The following is a 20,942-nucleotide window of genomic DNA, read 5'->3' on the forward strand; positions in this document are numbered from 1 at the left end:
CTGCTCTCTGGTGGGTCTGGGGTTTGAGTCCCGCTTGGGGTGCCTTGTGATGGACTGGTGTCCCGTCCTGGGTGTGTCCTCTGGCCTTACGCCCTGTGTTACCAGGTAGGCTCCGGTTCCCCACGACCCTGTATGGGACAAGCGGTTCTGAAAGTGTGTGTGTGTGAAGTTCAATTGTCCTCATATTGGCTCTTTTATTATTGGCTCTATTATTTTTATTCACGTTTATTTGTTTAGTCAATCCTTTCCCCTAAAGTGACTCCCAATGTTGAGTTACTTACACTGATTTACCTATTTATACAGCTGCATTATTTTTACTGGAGCGGCCCAGGTGAACTACGTTGATCAGGTGCAATACAGCAGGCTGTAGGTTTTGAACCTGCAACCTTTAAGTCCCATGGGGGTGGCACATTTGGCTGCCGTACTACATGCTGTCCCAACACTAAAACTAATAAAAGAAAGAAACAAACAAATATTGCCGTTATTGTTGCTTTATCTTCTCTTGTGGAAAAATGAGGTGCTATTTGAGTGTGAGCAGGAGGCAAGGTCGCATAAAAGAGGCAGTGGGCACACGTGAAGGTTCCAGGTTCGAATCCCACATCCTACTGTAATACACTTGATCAAGGTACATACCCTCAACTGATACAGCTATATAAATAGGTAAATTGTGGTAACTTTGGAGAAAAGCCATCAGCTACAGTAAATAAAAAAAATAAGTATAAATATGTTTGTGATGGGCTGTGCCAAACTCTCCTTAGTTCCCCATCTATTTTGGTGGCCTCTGTGAGATGTGGGACAGCAGGTGCAAGATTTGAAGGGGGGGTGGTGGGGTGCTCCTCGTGTGTGTAATGCGGTGGGGTGGATGTTATGAGGTCATGAGTGGGGACCGGACAATGCGAAAGTAGTGAAGCTCCACCTGGGCATTAAGGATGTGTAGAGGCAGAGGCACTGCAGGAGTCATGGTAACCGCCAATCATGACCACCTCTGGAACCAAAGAGGAGACGAAGGAAAAGTGTGGCCTAAAGGGCACTAGTTCAAGTCGTAGGAAAAGGGGAAACTGCTGTAGGACCCTTGATCGAGGTACTTGCCCCGATCTGGCACAGCAACATATCCAGCTGTATAAATCGGTAAATTATAATGTGAGTCATTTAATTCATAGCGTCGGCCAAGATGATGCTCTTACCCAGTAATTATAACCAAATTTACCCAGTGATTTACCCTAATATTTACTCAGAGGGTCAGTTCTCCTGCCCAGCCTTCCTTTCGCATCCCTTTCATACCCAGGACAGCTCATTTTCAGCTGCTGCCCACCACCTGCTGCCCTCTATTATCCTGCCAGCGCATGGCAAAGTCGATAACACCAAAGGGATCATGGGAAATTTTTTCCGAAACGGTCTGGTAGTCAGGCGTCTGGGTCTGTCTGTGTGAGAGTGCGGTCATCCCCACGGAACGCAGGGGAAAACCGGAGCAGGTGTGGGAGCAGAAAGATGTTCATTCATTTGACAGGTATTCATCATTACTTTTATTCATTAATTCATTCATTCATTCATTTCCTAGACATTGAGGAAAACCAAAATCTGTCTGCGGGGATGTGATCGGGAAGCAGCGAAACTCACTTTCGATTCTGAAGGCCGCAGTTCTGATTATTTTTCTTTGCAGCGATGATTTTATCAGTGAAATACTGTGATTCATAATGTGTTTCAGGGCTATGGGCTCTTGGGTCCTGGTGTAAAACAAAGTTATATTTCAGGGTTGTGTTGGTATAGCTGTGGGCCAACTGCAAAATAAAGTGTAACAAGAGCAATAATAATAACAACAACAGCAACAATAATAATAATAGTAATAATAATAATAATAATACCAAACAAAATAAGGATGTATGTCTTTGGACTCTCAGTAGAAATGGGAATAAATTATATTTAAGCAATAATAATATTAATAATACAGGTCTTTGGGTCTCAGTAGAAATGGGAATGAGCTATATTAATACAGTAATAATAGAAATAATAATATAAGAAGGACTTAGATCTTTGAGTCAGTATTTTTCCACAGTAAATTTTGGTATAACATTATTTTGTCATTGAGTGATGGAGCGGGGACATGGTGGCGCAGGGGATTGGACCGGGTCCTGCTCTCCAGTAGGTCTGGGGTTCGAGTCCCACTTGGGGTACCTTGCGATGGACTGGCGTCCTGTCCTGGGTGTGTCCCCTCCAGCCTTACGCCCTGTTTTCCTGGGTTAGGCTCTGGTTCCCCGCGACCCCGTATGAGATAAACAGTTTAGAAAGTGTGTGTGTGCACCACTGTGTCTTTACCTCTTTGTGCCCATCTGCTCTAATGACAGCTCCCCCAGATGGCGGGGGCAGGTAACTGCATCTGTGGGCACCTCTTTGCACTGCAGTTCACTCACACACACACACACACACACACACACACACACACACTGCCTGTAACCGTTGGCCCCAAACAGGGTCACGGCGAACCAGAGCCTAACCCAGGAAAACAGGGCGTAAGGCTAAGGGACACACCCAGGACAGGATGCCAGTCCATCGCAAGGCAACCCAAGCGGGACTTGAACCCCAGACCCACCGGAGAGCAGGATTCAGCCAAACCTGCAGCACCACCGCACCCCCCTATGAGAACACACACACACACACACACACACACACACACACACACACACACACACACACACACACACACACACACACACACACACACACACATTTTCAGAACCGCTTGTCCCATACGGGGTCGCAGGGAACCGGAGCCTACCCGGCAACACAGGGCGTAAGGCCGGAGGGGGAGGGGACACACCCAGGACGGGACGCCAGTCCGTCGCAAGGCACCCCAAGCGGGACTTGAACCCCAGACCCACCGGAGAGCAGGACTGCAGTCTAACCCACTGCGCCACTGCACCCCCCTATGAGAATAATGAAATTCAATTTGTGCAGCTCCCACACTGCGATGCAACATAGTAACACACAATGTACATCACTACAGAATAAAGAATATATAGTGTTGCACATACAAGTAGCAGTGGATATAAGGAATAAATATAACAAATGAAAAAGATATGAATCATGCAACAATGTAGGGTAAAACAATGCAATAAAACCAACTTTTTTTTTTTTTAATTAGTGCAGTAAAACCAAATTTAAGTGAGGCAATTTGTGAAGGGCAGTAAAAATAAGCAGTGTCACATTAGAAATATTTCATATTCTATGTAAATATTGCACATTACTGGGGCAGTTCTGCACATAAATAGGGCAGTTTGTTCGCCAGAAGAAAAGTATCACCTGTTTATGTAGCACTTGGTCTTGGCAGAGTGTTTTGCCTGTTTGTTCTTCTTCAGCTTATGTTTTTTGGCCGAGGGAGGGGCTGCGGTGTCCGGTTTCCCTCCGTTTCAAAGAAATGCTCCATAGATTGAAACTCACAACCTTCTGGTTTCAAATACTGTGTTCACTCGACATCCATATGAAGGCTGCGATGACGGTGTCAGACCATCTGAGATTTCCTTTTCACTGAGAAAGTTACCGTCGTTACCGTGGCACCTCGTGTTGTGAACAGTCGAATTACGAATCTTCAGAGATACAAACATTTTCCAGTTTTTTTATTTCTGTTTGACTGAGGAAACTGTAGTGGAGCGAATGCAGGGTTTTTACTCGCTGGGTCAATGGATCACAAAAAAGAGCACCCAAATGGAGAGGAAAGGTCGCCTTAATCCACCTCATTTCCACAGTGTTTACGGCTCGTGTCCGGAGTTATTGAGAGTCGGTGATCAATACAAAGGTGAGGAACTGCAGAAATAACCAGGGTGTTCCATTGCAAGGACTAGATGTATCCCAAGGTATCTCTACAACGTAACTGAGTTAATTTCCTTGTTGTAAATTAATATTGGCAATGGAAGACCAAGAATAACCTCCTGTTTTTATGATAAATCCATTCCAGTGTGTCCAGTATGAGTTGGGGTCCCATCCTGGGGTACAGGCAGCCTTGTGGTCTGCGGCTCCTGGGACGAGCTCTGCGCAGTAATCCCCCCCCCCCCCGAGGCGCATCTGGATACACTTGTAGGATTTGCAGGAAGTCCCCCCCACACACACACACATACACACACGTGGTATCGTTTAAAAGCACAGAATGTCCTCGTTAAGGTGCGCCGCCCTCAGGATTACTGCACGTGAGGTTTGGGAGGTGCGTTTGGGAAATATTTGTCCTCTGCAGCGGACGAAAGGTGAACGTGCATGGTGTTCCTCGCCTCCAAAGCCGATGTTCCTGAATCGAACCCTTAAATGTGTTTTGTGCTGTTTAGCTGTACTGTTTGACACGTGTGTGTTGATCCTGCAGGGACTGAGCTGAACTGAGCAAAGTGGAAACTGGGAAATTCTTTGGGCTGCATTGCAGTGCTGGTGGATGAACACTAGGGGGCGCCTTATTCACATCCCTTAGATAAAACAGTATGATCTGGGGGAAGAAGCTGCCCAGCAGTTTGAATCTGTCCATCGGGGACACAGAGTGTCATCGCACTTTTTCCAGCCGTGTCAGCGGTGAGCGTTACTTCCTGTTGGAGGAGCTTTCCGGCCGGAAGTCGGGGCCGGGAGTGCCGTGCATCAATGCGAGTGTGTGTGTTCTTGTGCCGCTGGACCTTCCCTTCCACATGTCTGTGTGAACTGCTCTCTGGTGATTGGTCTTCCTGTGGGGGAGGGGTGAGCCGGCCGGGCCCCTCCCTCCTTCTCACACACACACACACACACACACACACACACACACACACAGAGTCATCGAACCGTCATGCTGCAGCTGTCTGAGAATGTGAGCTAAGGGGGGCTTTTGAGTCACTCCCTGCTTGGGAAACAACAGCAGAGCTGGGAGACAATCAGCGATGCACTGGGGCGTCATCGCCACGGCAACCCTCTTTGTTTACATTTATTCACTTAGCTGATGCTTTTCGCCACATAATGTCAAGGTGCCTGCAGTGATTTACCCTGTTATTCAGCAGGGTATTTTTTACTGGAGCAATTCAAGGTAAGTTACTACCTTAATCAAGGGTGCTACAGTGGGAAGTGGGACTCGAACCTGCAACCCAGAGTCCAGCAGTTGCAGCTCTGATCACGACAACCCCTGTTGCCTGATTAGTATACAATGCAGGATCTGAACCTTTTCTGGGCCGTGAACCCCTCTGTGAATCCGACTAAGGCTGGGGGCCCTTCTAGAAAAACCCTCATAAATAAATTTCGAAGAAATATTAATTGTACCAAAACTCGGCTGCTTTCACGTGGAACTGTACAGTAAAAGCACGGTATTGTTCTCTGTTTTATTTTAAGCTTCTATTCCGTTATTTTCAAAGCAGGCCCGTGACCCCCAGCGAACCACAGGTTGAGGAACCCTGATTTTCATTACAGAGTGAAGTGTTTAGAAACACCGCGGTACAAAGGTTCTTCACCCGAGCTCCATGAGTGAAAAAGGGTAAAAGCGCCAGGTGTGTGAATGTGTGTGAATCAGCGCTGACTGGGGGGTATTTATTGTCCAGCAATAAAAGTAACTCACCCTTTCCCAGCGTGTGACTTCTTTATGTTTCAGAGGAATTCTGTCTTTATTGTCATCATTTTACTGAGGAGGTGTATCACGGACCTTGTCAAACCCATGTCCTTCCGGTACAGGGGTGGGGGTTGGGGTGGGAAATACAGTCAGCACTGTCCCTCGTCCAAGAAAATAATCAGTGTGAGCTGGCATTCATCTCCATCTGGGCTCGTCATGGACAGAGTTGAGAGCCCCAGCTGACGGAAACCTTTGTGGGATCGGACCCCACATCCCGGCGGTTGCAGGGTATGAACGCTGACTAAACTGCCCATATGTATTTTAACTGGAGTTATTCCATAATGCAAAAAGGCGGCAGGTGGTGTAGTGGTAACAGCCCTGGGCTTGCAATCAAAGGAACTGGGTTCGAATCTCTGCTTCTGCTGTAGTACCGCTGGGCAGCGTTGCATTGTTGAAGAATGCAGGCCCTTAACTGGTGTTTAGACCTGTAACCCAACGGTATGAAGTGTGATCGGTACCTCGAGTCCGTTAGTCTGCAGTGCCAAGTATTGTCTCTCAAGAGCAGGTGGATTATGTGCCGTGTGGTTTGGGGTTCAGTTAACAGCATAGTTCTGCCTGGCATGCCTCCTGTCACCTTCCGGTCAAAGGATGTGGGTTTGAATCCTCGCTCCGGCTGCTGCAGTGGCCCTGATCTAGGCGCTTCCCTTGAACTGATACAGTGAAAATTCCCTTGCTGTATATGTGGGTAAATCAGTGTTATTTTAGTGTGCAAACCTCACACTGTTATTTGGATTGGACAGAATTCAACCCCCCCCCTCGGCCGTCTCCAAACCCATCTGTGTTTCCCAGCATGCAGCTGGTCTAACAGTGCATCCATCCAGGCAGTAAGATTACAGGGAGAGGGGCACTTCCTGTTTTGGTGGCCTGCTGCTCTGGGGTGAAATATACGCTGCAGAAGGTGGATTAATGCGCCTCTTCCTGAGGAGCTCTGGGAAATTAGTGGGTGGATCGGGCTCCGCTCTCATGCCTGCCTGAGCCCTAATTACAAGGCCTTTTTTGAGGGCGGCGGCCGTGAGCCCTGCAGGCAGAAGGAAACGATCGTAGAGCCAGGGGTGAACTGACCCCTGCCGCAGGGGTGCGGGGGTTGGTGTGATAGGGGTGAGCACCAGGCTGGCATAGCGAGGGTGCGGTGCCACCACCGGCACGAACCTGGGGTCAGAGGTCAGGACGCAGGCGGAGCGGCGTGTGAGCGCGGGTCCCGGGTTGCACGCGGAACTTGACTGGTTTCTCACTTCCTCCTTCATGTTCACGTGTGCAGGAGCTCAAGGACGGGATGTCCACCAGGGGGCAGAGTGTCGCTCCGCTGCTCGCTTGGAAGAGGGTTGAAACGCTCTGGGTCACAGATAGTGTGTCTTCTGGCTGGGACTTCTGACTGTAGATAGCCACCTTTGGCCTAACCCTACTGTTAACCCTAAACCCTAACCCCTACTGTTAACCCTAATCCTAACCCTAACCCTGACCCTACTGCTAATCCTAACCCACTCAAAACCTACCACTAACCCTAACCCTAATCTTAATGCTAAACCCTAACCCTACAGTTAACCCTAACCCTAAACCCTAACCCTAACCTAATCCTAACCCTAACCCCTACTGTTAACCCTAATCCTAACCCTAACCCTGACCCTAACCCTACTGCTAATCCTAACCTACTCAAAACCTACCACTAACCCTAATCTTAATGCTAAACCCTAACCCTACAGTTAACCCTAAACCCTAACCCTAACCCCTACTGTTACCCTGAGCCCTAGCCTCAACCCTAATCCACACTAAACTAATCATTAACCCTAAACCCAACCTCTAACCCTAACCTTATTCCTAAACCTAACTCTTATCCCTACCCCTACTGTTAACCCTAACCCTACCGCGAACAGCTAACTTTACTGCTAACCCTAATGTACCAGCGTCTCGCATTTAGTGTCCAAACAGAGAAGTGGGGGGAGGGGGGCTGGGGTCGGGTCGGGGACAGAAGCAAAGGAGTTCTCTCGCACCCGTCGCGCCTCACAGGCCACCTGGAATGCGCCATGACGGCAGCACCGGGGAATCATTAACTGGGGTCACTGATGGATGAGCCACCTGCAGATTACCACACCTGTGCCACAGTACAGTGCCTTTTTACCCTATTCATGGTGTAATTTTAGTCCTGTGAGGTGTGCGATTGCGTCTCTCAGCAACAGGTTTCTCTGCTCTGTCTTATTATTTACTTATCATTAACATTATTTATTAATTGCCTATTTATCTGACTTTCTCTAAGAAAATTTACAGTGTTGGGCTTGTGCACTGAGCTACTTACACTGATTTACCCATTTATGCAGTAGGGTAATTTTTACCATATCGATTCACAGTAAGTACCTTCATCAAGGGTACTGCAGCAGGATGTGGGATTTGGACCCGAGTCCATTGATTAGAAAGTAAAGCCTCTAACTACTACACCACCTGCCGGTTCCCCTGTTTCACAGCGAAAGGATTCAGCAACTCAGTGTTTACCACGGTAATGCTAAATACGCTGTATTTGCTGCAGTTTTCGGTGTTTTATTTCTGTACACATTTTGTAAAGTCATAAATGTAATTCATTTTTATTTTATTTTTATTTTTGCTCACTTAGCTGACACTGAAAAAGGGACACAGAACGTTAAGTTGCCTACAACTATTTACCCATGTATAGGGGTATAGGAAGGGTATAAGAATATATTAAAATTGGGATCCTTTGTGGCGTGGCGCCGGGTGGTGCTCTGTTCGAATCCCACAATGTTCAGCTGGCCAGACTCACGCTGCACGGGGTAAAAAACGGTTACAAACGCTGCCCTGTTGGGACGGAGATTCCTGGCAGTGAGCGGAATGCGGGATGGAGGTGACTAAGCCGGGGGAGGCGGAGTGGCGGTGGGGGAGGCAGTCGGGGGGGGCGGGGCCATTCGCCAGCTGGAATGTTAAGACAGGAACTTGAAAGGCCGCTAATCTCACCCCCTCTTGTGTGACTGTTAGTCTTGAGTTACTGTTTAGTCCTTTTAGCTCCTCTCACTCACACACACACACACACACACACACACACCACTCCCGGCACTCGGCACTTTGTCTCACACAAAGCGGTGATGGGTTTCCCCCTTTGGTTAAGGGTGATCACGCTGGTGGGGGAGAGGCCTGTCTGCCTTCGGCCACTGGCAGCTGCAGGAATTTCTACTTCTTTCTGCTCTAAGTATGTCCAGTTATTATTATCATATATGTATTTTTTAATACAGTTATGTATATGCATACGGTATGTTCTGTTTATGCATGTTTGTTGTTGTTTTTCTGAATAATAATAATTATTATATAATAATAATTTATTTATCTGGCACTGTTCTCCACACTGAGGGGTGCGGTGGCGCAGTGGGTTGGACCGCAGTCCTGCTCTCCGGTGGGTCTGGGGTTCGAGTCCCGCTTGGGGTGCCTTGCGATGGACTGGCGTCCCATCCTGGGTGTGTCCCCTCCCCCTCCGGCCTTACGCCCTGTGTTACCGGGTAGGCTCCGGTTCCCCGTGACCCCGTATGGGACAAGCGGTTCTGAAAATGTGTGTGTGTGTTCTCCACACTGACTTACAGTATTAGATTTGTACACTAAACTACTTACAGTAATTTATCCATCTACTGTATACAGCAGGGTAATTTTTAAGGAACCAGTTCAGGGTAAGTACCTCGATCAAGGGAACTGCGGTAGGATATGAGCCCATGACCTTCCGACAGCTCTAGCCACTGTGCCACATGCTGCCTGTGTGTTCGAGACCTCATGGAATCACGTGAGGTCAATGTGTCAAGGAAATGCTAGTAAAGTAGGAGCCAGCAGGTGGCGTAGTGCTTAGTGCTTTGAATCCTACTTCCTGCCATTGTACCCTTGAACATGGTACTTACCCCAAAGGGATACAGGAAAAATGACACAGCTGTCAGCAGCAAATATGAAAATGAACGGTGTACATATATTAATTTTTGGATTATCTTTCCATGTGTTTTAAATGAGGAGGGTTGACCGTTGAGTCCCTGAGGATCCAGCAGTGGACAAACCAGGGTTTTACACTGTAGCTTTTAAGTAACCGCCGCCCTTCAGTGTGTGTGTAGGGAGGTGCTGTCTGTGTGTGTGAGGCCATCTTCCTTTACCTGTCAACAAACACCTGGCTCCACCCCACCAGCCCGCCGGGTGTGTGAGCTGCTGTCACGGGCACCTCGCCAGCATGTGGAAACACACACTTGGGTGTCACTGACATAGCATCCTCAACCAGAGAGCCGCTGAGCTCGGGGGGGGGGGGTGGCGTATGTTTTGTCTGTTTGCATCTGTCTTTGTCTGTGTGTCTGTGTGCGGGTAGGTTGTTTAAATTTCCTTAGTGCTCAACGCCCAGTCTCCTGCTCGCATTTCCTAATGGGATTCAAACCAGCAACTTTCTAGCTGGCTAAGAAACCAACCACACAACTCGCTACACCACAGTACTGCGCACGCCTCTTGCTGGTCTCCGGCAATCCCTCAAGCCCCACTGCAGGTCAGTATGGAAAAAACTGCACCTCCTTCCCCGTGTTAGTGCTTGACGGCGGGACATCGGTTTACCCAGAATCCCTTGAGCTTCACATGCTTATCTAATCAGATGCAGCGATAGCGCTCCGCCGTCCAGACTGTGCACGAGACACCAAGGAGGCCGCTTGTTTGCTCAAGGCCCGCCACTTCCGAAATCACCGCCACCAAGCGTGAGTGGCACGGCCCGAATCGAGCGCCGTGGTCCGCGTCACATTGGTCTGGGTTCTACTGCTCCCCCACAGGGACTGGGCTTGCTGGGAAACCGGCGCCAACGAGAAGGCAGCGAGCAGCTTATCTTGAGCTGGAGGAGCAACAGGCTTAGTAGTAGTGAATGGGCTTGACTGGTGTCCGCAAGGTTGTGGGTTCAGTTCCCACACGTTATGGCCTGAAACAGGGTGTGTGGTTTCATCTACTTATTTGTCTGACACCTTGCAGTGTTGGGTAATGAAGTTTACAGTGACTTTCCCATTTATACAGCAGGGCATTTTTCAGAGTAGGTAGCCCAACCAAGAAGGGGTTGAGTTTATATATCCTGAGTAAATTCCTACAGTAAATTCCTTCTCTGGTACCTTTGAGCAGTAATTATCCTGATACAGATATACACTATTTACTGTATAGTCCATGTAGCTGTCCATAAACCCCACGTAGATGTTCCTAAAGTCCATGTAAATGTCCATAAAGTCCGTGTAGATGTTGCTGAAGCTCATGTAGATGTTCTTAAAGCCCATGTAGATCTTTCTAAAGCTCATGTAGATGTTCCTAAAGCTCATGTAGATGTTCTTAAAGCCCATGTAGATGTTCCTAAAGCCCATGTAGATGTTCCTAAAGCTCATGTAGATGTTCCTAAAGCTCATGTAGATTTCCACATTTGCTCCAATGACTCACCTCCTTCATTCCCTCTCTCTACCTGCCCATCTGCGACTCTTCAAAGACTACAGCTGTGTGAGTCACCGCATTGAAACGAAGGGGCCAGGAGGTTGTTTGCACCCTCCCCCTTGCCTTGCCCCAGGTCAAAGGTCAACCTGATAAGCCCTCGGACAATTCCCCCTTTCTGCAGACACAATGAGTCCATCGCCATTTGTTCGGAAAAGCATCATGACTCAGAGAGGAGGCACTCCGGGTCAGGAATGTACCGCGGTCTCAGGTTCCCAGGTGAGCGCGATTCCTGAACACCTGAGCGACGTTATCGCGGGAAATCTAATACGCCTCACATGTTTATGACTCTTTGTTTTGGTGCATTTCACCGTCAGCCCAGTTAAGATGCTTTAGCTCTATCTCTGTTTTATTCAGGAATTCAACACAGTGCTACAATTTCCAAGCGTTCATATTCTCTTGGGCGACGCTTCAGAGAATATTCTGCCTACTTCTTTATTCGTCCAAAAGCCAGTGTTCCAGAAATGAATTATCATCATCATTATTATTAGGCCTACTGTAACTCAACTCTCATTTTGAGGTTATTTTAATATTTCTGTAACTGATCAGTCGGGCAGCAGGGGGCGTAGTGGCAAGAGCGTTGCCTTGCAAGCGGAAGGTTTCCTCTTCAAACCGCGGCTCCCACTGCAGCACCCTTTAGCAAGGTGTTTACCTCGAATTACCGCGGGAAAAGTCCCCCCAGCTGCGTAAACAGTGACGGAAGCTTCCTGGTGCCGTTCCTGCTGCGGCCTCTAGGGGCGCTGTGCGCGAGCGAGAGAACCGCGACGCGTGGTTCACGTGGGAAAGTCGCCATGTGGAAATTGCCACAGGATAAGTTGCTGTGATGTCATTCGCTTTTTCTTTCTTTCTTTTCTTCCTGCGTGTTGGTTTATTCGATCCGAAAACCACGGAAGCAAACATCCGTCTCGGCGAGAGACACCCGTCTGATCGGAGGGAAGATGACACATTAGCGCACTGTCACTGTCGCCTTTGTAAATGTGCCTTTTAAATGTGGGATGACGGCGTGGGCTCGACTCAAAGGGGTCCACATCTGGCGTTGCGCTTATTCACGGCCCGACGCTTGCTTTTTATCCGGCACGGGGAAGAACTAACCCTCTCTCGGGTCTGCGAGCAGGTCTCCTACTGGGACGTGACCTCAAAACCTTCTGGTCCACGTCCGTAATGGCGGTGCTTCCCGCTGCCCGCGTGTACGCGGCCGTGGCCCTCGCCGTGCGTTGCACTGTGCAGCGGAACAGTGCTGTCAGTGTTGGTACAGGATCCCTCCGGTGTTCGCCGTGTTCGTCCCTCCCAGCTGCCAGGTCACCAGGGCGATGGCTCCGCCCCCTCGGCGTGATCCATGGGCCCAGCAGCCATGTGACTCGAATAAATGTCGGAGCACGGTCGGCTGGGCTTCCGAGCAGCAGATGCCGCTTTGTGTCAGCGAAAGACAGAGAGAAAGGGAGCGTGCGTGCGTGCGTGCGTGTGTGTGTCTGAGAGAGAGAGAGAGAGAGAGCGGTTCCCAGTAAACAGTGAAGGTAAACGGACCACCCCCAGCAGACAGTAAAATCGAACCCTTAGAGCAAGACCTGAGTTTTATGGGGGCTGTTGTTACCGTGGGGACGGAATTACAAAGAACCCCCGGCTGGTTTGCGAGGCTGGAATGGGATCAGCCCCCCCCCCAGCCTCCCTCGCACCCGCCCGCACACCCACCCCACACCCCCCCAGCCGCAGTGCAGCTGGATCCAGGCTGTCAGTCTTCCCTTAAAAACCTGGCTGAGGCCCTTCCTGTCTTTGTGTGGCTGTGCCCTCGGCCCCCGGGCGGAGGGGGAGGGGGGGGTGCAAGGGGAGGTACGGGTGGGTCGGGGGGGTTCGGCTTTGGTCTCTGTGCTTTCCTCGCGAGGCAGAGGGAAAACGTCATGTCGGCGCGGCCCTGGGTCCTCGGGCGCCTTGTTAGTCCGAGTCTCTACATGCGATCAATGTGAGCCCCCCCCCCCCCATCCCCCATCCCCCACCCTCGAGGATGAATGAAGTCCTGCAGTGAATGGATGTTTTCAGAGGAAAGGGGCGGAGCTCAGCCCAGGCTGGGGGTGGGGGTGGGGGGCTGCTTTGACATCAGGCATCCTGGGGGGGATGGGCTCCTCCTGCTGCACAGCTATTCACTCTCCCATTGTTTCCCCGGGACCCTTTCAAGTCGCGGCCCCGACGAGGCGAGTCTTGACCGCATTCGCATCGCCACGGTAACAGTGCAGGACTCCCCGTCTCAAGAATCTGGCCCTAAAATGAGGAGAAGCATCCAGCGAAATATCCCCGTTTCGTATACGACGGTTCCGCACTCGGGACGATTCAGTGCAGCGCGTTTGTGTTGTAACTGCAGCTCAACTTTTTTGGGGGGTTCGAGTGTTTATTTTAGGACGGAAAGCATCTCTCCCAGAGGCGGAGCCCGTATTCCAGTTCGCGCGGGGATGGGGGGCACATGTAGAGGACAACGGACATTCGGGGGTCTCCCGGTTTGCCCTGTCCCTCCTGGCCGGTGGACAGACAGCGTGTCCCCCGGGGTGGGGGAGGGGGGGCCGTTTGTCTGCTGGGGCAAAATGGAAGCACTTTTATCATGTCTTTTGTCTCATTTCTCCATGTGATTTTAATTTCTGCTGTTCCACCTTCTCTCCCACTCTGCGCTATAAGTAATATTTACTACTCAGTTACAGACTCATTTGTTTAGACCAGTAATGTGAACAAGCCTGTGTAGGACCAGCAGGGGGCGTAATGGCTAGAGACTCTATCTATCTATCTATCTATCTATCTATCTATCTATCTATCTAACAATATATTTACTCAGCTGGTAACTGTACTAATGCTCCTCAAGGGAAGTGCTCTGGGACTTGATCCTGCAGCCTCCTGGTGTCCCGCAGGCCGTCTGCTGCTCTCAGCAGGGCTCCTTTCTGGGTTCAGTTTACCTGCTGCAGCAGCTGTAGGGTGTAAAGAGTCTTCTGTGTGAATGGGCTCGGGAGGGGTGTGTGTGTGTGAGTCTGTGTGTGTGTGTGTGTGTGTGTGTGTGTGTGTGTGTGTGAGAGAGCGGTGCTCTTTCAGCTACATGTTGGCTTGATGCCATTGGCTGCCGTGCGGCGGCAGCTCCGCCCCCTCCACCAGCCATCGGGATGTTTGTTTGCCCCCAGATGAAAGGGCCCAGGAGCGTTCCTCGGTCCCGGGTGCGCGCTCAAGGACTGACCCACTTTTTCTGGGCGAGACGGAGGGAAACTGAGCCACGGCCCCCCCCGACACCCCGTTCGAGGCCCGGTTCGACCCGCGCCCGGCCCAGACTGCCCCGGGCTGTAACCTGACACGGGAGCCTGGGCCGAGACCCTATGAGGAGGAGGTGGCAAGAGACAGGGGCAGAGAGAGAGAGAGAGAGAGAGAGAGAGAGGATCACAGTTCAGTGGAGACAAAGAGAACTTCACAGGGGAAACGGTGGGGGGAGGGGGTGGACAGGGGGTGGGGGGGTGGTGTCGAGGGGCGCAGACGGACGCGGTGCAGGCGCAGGCGCTGCCAGGCCTGTGCCAACCTGCCGGAAGCCGACAGCGAGAGGAGCCGGGATTGAGTGTGGGCTCAGAGAGTGTGTGTGTGTGTGTGTGTGTGTGTGTGTGTGTGTGTGTGTGTGTGTGTGTGTGGGGCCACGGCGGCATAAATCTCAGCAAACATACACAATTTTATTTACTCACACTCACGCACACAGAGTCTCCATGCGCACTCAGCAGTCACAAACACACAGTCGCAGTAAACATACACCTGGTCTCACACACACACACACACACACACACACACACACACACACACACACTCACAGTGTCCCGCACACACGGTGCCACCGATAAGCGTTTGCTGAGTGTCTCTATCGGTCGTCACCATAACTCATGCAGGAGAACAGCAGACGGAGTGCGGTGTGTGCGCTGTGTGTTGCTCGGCCTACCGGTGTAAACACAGTAACTGCGCGGTGTAACGGGGGCCACCTCCAGCAACATGTCCTTATACACTCACACACACACACACACACACACACACACACACACCACTAAGGTCCCTGTCTGTCGCTCCCTCCACGATGGATCCACTTCGGTGTTGCTGCGCTGCGTGTCTTTCTGTGCAGACATTAAATTATATACATAAGTGTCTTTAATACCTGTTTTCAGAGAGGCCTCCTGATGGCAGTCAGCACCGGGTTCGACTGTTCTTCACCTATGAGTCGCCTTCTGGAGTATTATTAATATTAATATTAATATCACATGGGTTATGCATTATATAATGAAATATATTACACTGCAATAGCAATGTCATATATTCCAACATGTAATAGACATGTATTTATATTTAATGTATATAAAATGTGTTTAATTCATTAAATATATGTAAAATATAATTCATTCATTATATATTCCTTACATTGCCTCTGTTTTTAAAATGAATCTAATGTGTAACTGTGGTCTTATGCGTCAAAAGTACAAAAGGTGCAGCCATTTATAGTTTTATGTGACTTATTGTTTTTAGATATATCATTATTTCTTGTAAAATTGCATCATTTAATTGCAATTATAATGACATTCGCTACTGCATGCAGTTCTAATTGAATGCGAACATATGTTTAATTAATGTCAAATACGTGCAGCGTGTTCCGTGAGCGTCGCATTTAAAGTTTTGGAGGTTCGGTCACACTACGTGTGTTTCTCCAACGCGTGTTCCGATTTCGCGCGTGTTACCGCTGCAGTGTCATCATGCATCACGACCTACAAGAAGACCCCGCCCCCCGTGCCCCCCCGCAGCACCACCACGAAGCCCTTCATCTCGATCACAGCGCAGAGCAGCACCGAGTCGGCCCAGGACGCCTACATGGACGGCCCCGGGGGGCGGGGCGACATCGCCAGCCAGTCGGGCCTCAGCAACTCCACGGAGAGCATCGACAGCATGAAGGCGCTGGCGGCGGCCATTGAGGCGGCTAACGCGCAGGTGCACGGCCCCGCCAGCCAGCACGTCACCAGCAGCACGGTCACCATCACGGCCACGGCCTCCGCCATCACGCAGGTCGGCGAGGACGGCAAGAGGGACGCGCTGCGCAGGAGCAAGTGCCTGTCCATCGGCATTCAGGTGAGGGCCGGGAGGGGGGTCACGGGGTCCGGACCCCACGTGCTCTGGCGCAGTTAAAGTGAACGGGGTGGACGGTCGCGGTCGTCGCGCCGCTGACCGCTCCCTCTCGGTGTCCCCCCAGGTGGACGGACCGGACGACGACCAGGGCCCGGAAGAACGCTGCCGCTTTCAGTCTGTGGGCATCCAGGTGGAGGAGGAGCACTGGTAGGAGTGGGAAGTGGCCGTCGTGTTCCGACGGGGCGCCGCTCCAGCGTCCCGTGTATTTCTAACCAGTTCTGCGTGTCTCGTTTTGTGTTTCGGCCACTATGCTCCTCCGCCTCTGTTGGTCCTGCTCGTGACGGGTCCCGAATCAGAAACATTCAGTTTAGACCCCAGTGTAGTGGAACAAACCCCCACTGTTCCTCAGAGCTGCTGAATCCCTTCCAGCATTCAAGAAGGGTCTCAAACCCAACTCTTTCAGACTCGTGTTTCTCCTTATCTCCTAGCAGCTCCGTAAATGAATCCACCACCATCTGCTAGGATTATGCAATGTGACAAAAATATTATTGTGTTGATTTTTTTTCTGTTCAGTTTTGTTAGATTAATCACATTTTTGGCGTTAGTTTGTACTATATGTAAGTTTTTGGAAAAAAAAAAAATTCCATATTCTTGCGATTAGCAAATTTTGGCACAGAGTTTCAAGAACCAAATATTCCAGTACCTTCTAGGATCTGATGCTTTCTGGAATGCTTTGATACTTTCTAGAAGGTTTTGCTGCCTTCTAGAATCTTCCATTGGCTGTAAAGTACCAAACTAAAACTGGCACTGTAGAAGAGCTAGTGGTATTTATGTGTTTTAATAATAACAATCAGTAAACTTTAACTAATAATTATCATCAATGCAAAAATCGACATAACTAAGAACTTTGAAACACTTTCTTGCAATGTGTTATCTAAGTATTTGCTGTTGTCTAAAATGTCAGTTTTATAGGACACTACCTGCGGGATGAGAACCAACAACACGGTGGTATGAAACAAGCAAGCTGTGCGTCGATAATCCCGTGTCTGTGTTTAAAGCTCTTTGTGTGTTGGCGATTCACTTTGGAGAACAGTGATTGAGAAATGGATAAATGTAAATATAAGTGTAGATACAGAGGTGTGAGGCTGGGGACAGTGGTGACATCTGAGGTCCAGGTGTCCACAGGTCACATGATCTTTCCAGAAGCCAAGATAAATATTAACATTGCTGGGTCTCTGCAGAGGCTCCTCCAGCCTGGTGCTCACAAGTCAGTTGTTGATTAACAATGAGGCAGCTGTCTTGTTTCAGCTGCTGACTGTGTGTGTGTGTGTGTGTGTGTGTGTGTGTGTGTGTGGGGGGGGGGGGGGGCGGGTCAGCACAAGCACTCCGTTCCATACTTCAAATCTACTTCTGAGCTTCTCCAACCTCAACCTCTCCAACTCCAACCCTGAGCACTAGTGCCAAAGCTGTGGCCTTAGCCAACAAAGCAGGAGTGAAATGAGAGAGTGTGTGTAAGGGTGTGTATGTGTGTTGCTGTGTGTGCTCGCTGTCCAGGGGCACAAACAGCTGTTTATCAACCACGAGGACAGTCATATAAGTCCACCGATGTGCGTGAAAGCAAACGTTGGTGTCGCTTGAAATAGACGTGGCCAGCAGGGGGCGTAGTGGTTAGTGCTGCCACTTTGCAGCTGAGGGCCAGAGTCCGAAATCCCACCTCCTGCTTTACTACGCTTGATCGAGGTACTTACCCTGAGCTGATAGAATAATACCCTGCTCTGCAAATAGCTTAACATGGTAAGACACTTCGGTGGAATGAAAAAATACACACATACATACATACATACATACATACACACACACACACACACACACACACACACACACACACACACACACACACATTTTCAGAACCGCTTGTCCCATACAGGGTCGCGGGGAACCGGAGCCAACCCAGTAACACAGGGCGTAAGGCTGGAGGGGGAGGGGACACACCCAGGATGGGATGCCAGTCTGTTGCAAGGCACCCCAAGCGGGACTCGAACCCCAGACCCACTGGAGAGCAGGACTGTGGTCCAACCCACTGCGCCACCGCACCCCCTGGAATGAATAAATAATAATGTCAAATCAGGTCTGATTTGTTAATTGATTCTTAATTGGTGGTTGTGATTGGCTGAGGTTCTCACTGTCAAGGAGAGATAGTAAAATCTGTATAGAAGGGTAAACAATGGTAATTCAGTGTATAAACCAAACATGGTGCATTACCTTGGAGAAAGGCATCAGCTGAATGAATGAATGAATGAATGAATAATAATAATAATAATAAGAAGAAGAAGCCCCCGTTGGGGTCACTAAGAACAGTACCGCCAAACTCTGCAAAGCACAAAATAGGATTTACATACAAATGACAAAATAATGGCCTTGAGGAATTCCAGACATTTATCTTATTTATCAGACTCTCTTCTCCAAAGCAACTTTCAATGAACTCTATGTAGTGTTATCAGCCCACACACCTTTTTCACCGCGGTGACTTACACTGCTAGATACACTACTTACACTGGGTCACTCATCCATACATCAGTGGAACACACACACTATGGGGGGACCTGAACAGCATGTCTTTGGAGTGTGGGCGGAAACCAGAGCACCCGGAGGAAACCCACTCAGACACAGGGAGAACATGCAAATTCCACACAGCTTGAGTGGGGATCGAACCCATGTCCTCTCGCACCACCGAGGTACTGTGAGTCAGCAGTGCTACTCGCTGTACCACTGTACCACATAATTATTAGAACTATTAAGGTTTAATAGATTAATTGGTGGTGATTGACGCACATATCCAATCTGGCAAATCCACTGGACTGTCAGTCAGAGCCTGCAGAACGTGCGTATTTTTATACTTTGTGCATCGTGACGCCATGTTACACATCGTAGGCAGCTGTGTGGAGTTAGCGTGTTGGGGCGGAGACGGTAACATGTCGATTGGGGGGTGGGGGTGAGAGAAAGACCGCTCCGTGTGGTCAAAGGCCAGCGGGTGGAATGCGTTCGTTGGGAATTCCTCACCGAAGAGCTGCGTCGAACGGCTGGGGGACGGGGAACGGGGGATGGGGGAAGGGAGGGGCGGCTGTTTGGGGTGGTGGTGGTGGTGGTGGGGAAGGGGGGGCAGCGTTTCCCCGGTGATCTCAGATGACCTGCAGCCGTCTACCAAATTCCTGCTCTCATTATACTCTGCCGCGGCACGGTTTTACCACACCGTGGTTTGACCATCTGCGCAGTGTGTGTTTTTAGGGTCAGAAGTGGCTCACGGTCACCACACATGGAACGGAGCTGAAATAGAACATTTTTTTCATGGATGCGCATAAAATGCATAATTTGTACATTATTGGTCTTGTTGAGAAGTACTAAACCACAAAAAAGAAATAAAAGGAGAGAAAAGCTCCAGATGCAGTGCCTTTAACTCTTTTGGGGGTGGCAATGAAGTCCTCCTTTATTTGTATTACTTTTATGCATTTGCCTGATGCTTTTCTCCAAAACAACTAAACAACATGCAGCTTTTTACACTGATTTACCTGTTTCAACTGCTGGGTAATTGTTATTGAACTGTTCAGGGTAAATTCCTTGATCGAATGCTACTGCAGCAGCAGGTGGGATTCAAACCTTGTCCTTTTGGGTCCAAAGGTGGAAGCTCTAACCTGTACACCTAATAATAATAATAATAATAATGTGACATCTTCGTCCAAAGCATCTTACAATGTTGTAGGCCCTTGACAGTTGACACATGACTTTTTGTTTATTTGTTTGTTGGTCTTGTATGAATGAATTTACATAAAGTGAGTTTTGCGGTGCAGGTAACATACAAGTAAACATGGAGACATTTTACACTATTAATATTCAGGACTCTCAAAAGCAAATTGCAAAGTCAGGTTTGTACACTCCGCCACTTAGGTTTATCACCCGTCAGGGTAAGTGTCAGGGTCACCCGTTTATCACTCCAGTTCAGGGTAAGTGCCTCGATCAGCAGCATTCAAACCTACGTTTCCCAATTGTAAGGTAGGAGCGCTGACCGCTGCGCCCCCTGCTGGCCCTTTCCCTGACTTCGGCATGCGGCCATTTCTCTGCGGAGCGCAGCCGGCACCCAGAGCTAACCGGAGGCTCGCTGACCGGCCGCGCTCCTTGCTTCGCAGCTACCGTAGGCTGAACCGGTCCAACAGCGTGACGACGGCCGTGCAGGCCAACCTGGACCGCCTGGTGGACGGACCGGTGGCGGGGCCCACCTCCTCGGGCCCCGTACCCCGCCAACGCTCCCGCGACGCCGGCACCTCCACCGTCAGCATCCAGGGCTCGGGCAATCACTACCACCCGTGCGCCGACGACGACTACGGCGCCTCGGACGGCAACGCCGGCGGCAACAACGACGACGAGGACGAGGACGACGACCCCGACGTGGGCTTCGACCCCTCCATCCTGCCGCCGCCGGATCCTTGGATCGACGGCGAGGCCGAGGAGCCCGGGGGGGCGGTGCAGCCCTCCGTGTGCCAGCGGGACGGGCGCTGGTTCCTCAAGCTGCTGCGCGCCGAGAGGGAGCGCATGGAGGGCTGGTGCCGGCAGATGCAGCAGGACGAGATGGAGAACGAGCTGCCCGACGAGAGTGAGCGGCACCTCCTTATGACATCATATTCGCAGGACCGCGGTCATGACGCACATGTTCCTGACATAATGCGGCCTTTAGGTGGCACGTACCCTGTGGCTTAATGTATGTTGACGGTCTCCCTGC

General features: G+C 50.2%; 1 protein-coding gene across 2 annotated transcripts in view; it reads left to right on the plus strand.

Moving 5' to 3' along the window:
- The window catches only part of LOC108937053 (disks large-associated protein 1-like), a 141,752-nt gene that overhangs the window by 116,932 nt on the left and 3,878 nt on the right, over positions 1-20,942 (plus strand). For both annotated transcript variants that reach the window (XM_029254753.1, XM_029254754.1), the window contains 3 exons: positions 15,798-16,174; positions 16,296-16,378; positions 20,353-20,816. In XM_029254753.1, coding sequence (XP_029110586.1) covers positions 15,798-16,174; positions 16,296-16,378; positions 20,353-20,816 — 924 coding nt within the window. The remainder of the gene's footprint in view (positions 1-15,797; positions 16,175-16,295; positions 16,379-20,352; positions 20,817-20,942) is intronic.

This window comes from Scleropages formosus, chromosome 9 (assembly GCF_900964775.1).
Source record: "Scleropages formosus chromosome 9, fSclFor1.1, whole genome shotgun sequence".
Taxonomy (NCBI): domain Eukaryota; kingdom Metazoa; phylum Chordata; class Actinopteri; order Osteoglossiformes; family Osteoglossidae; genus Scleropages; species Scleropages formosus.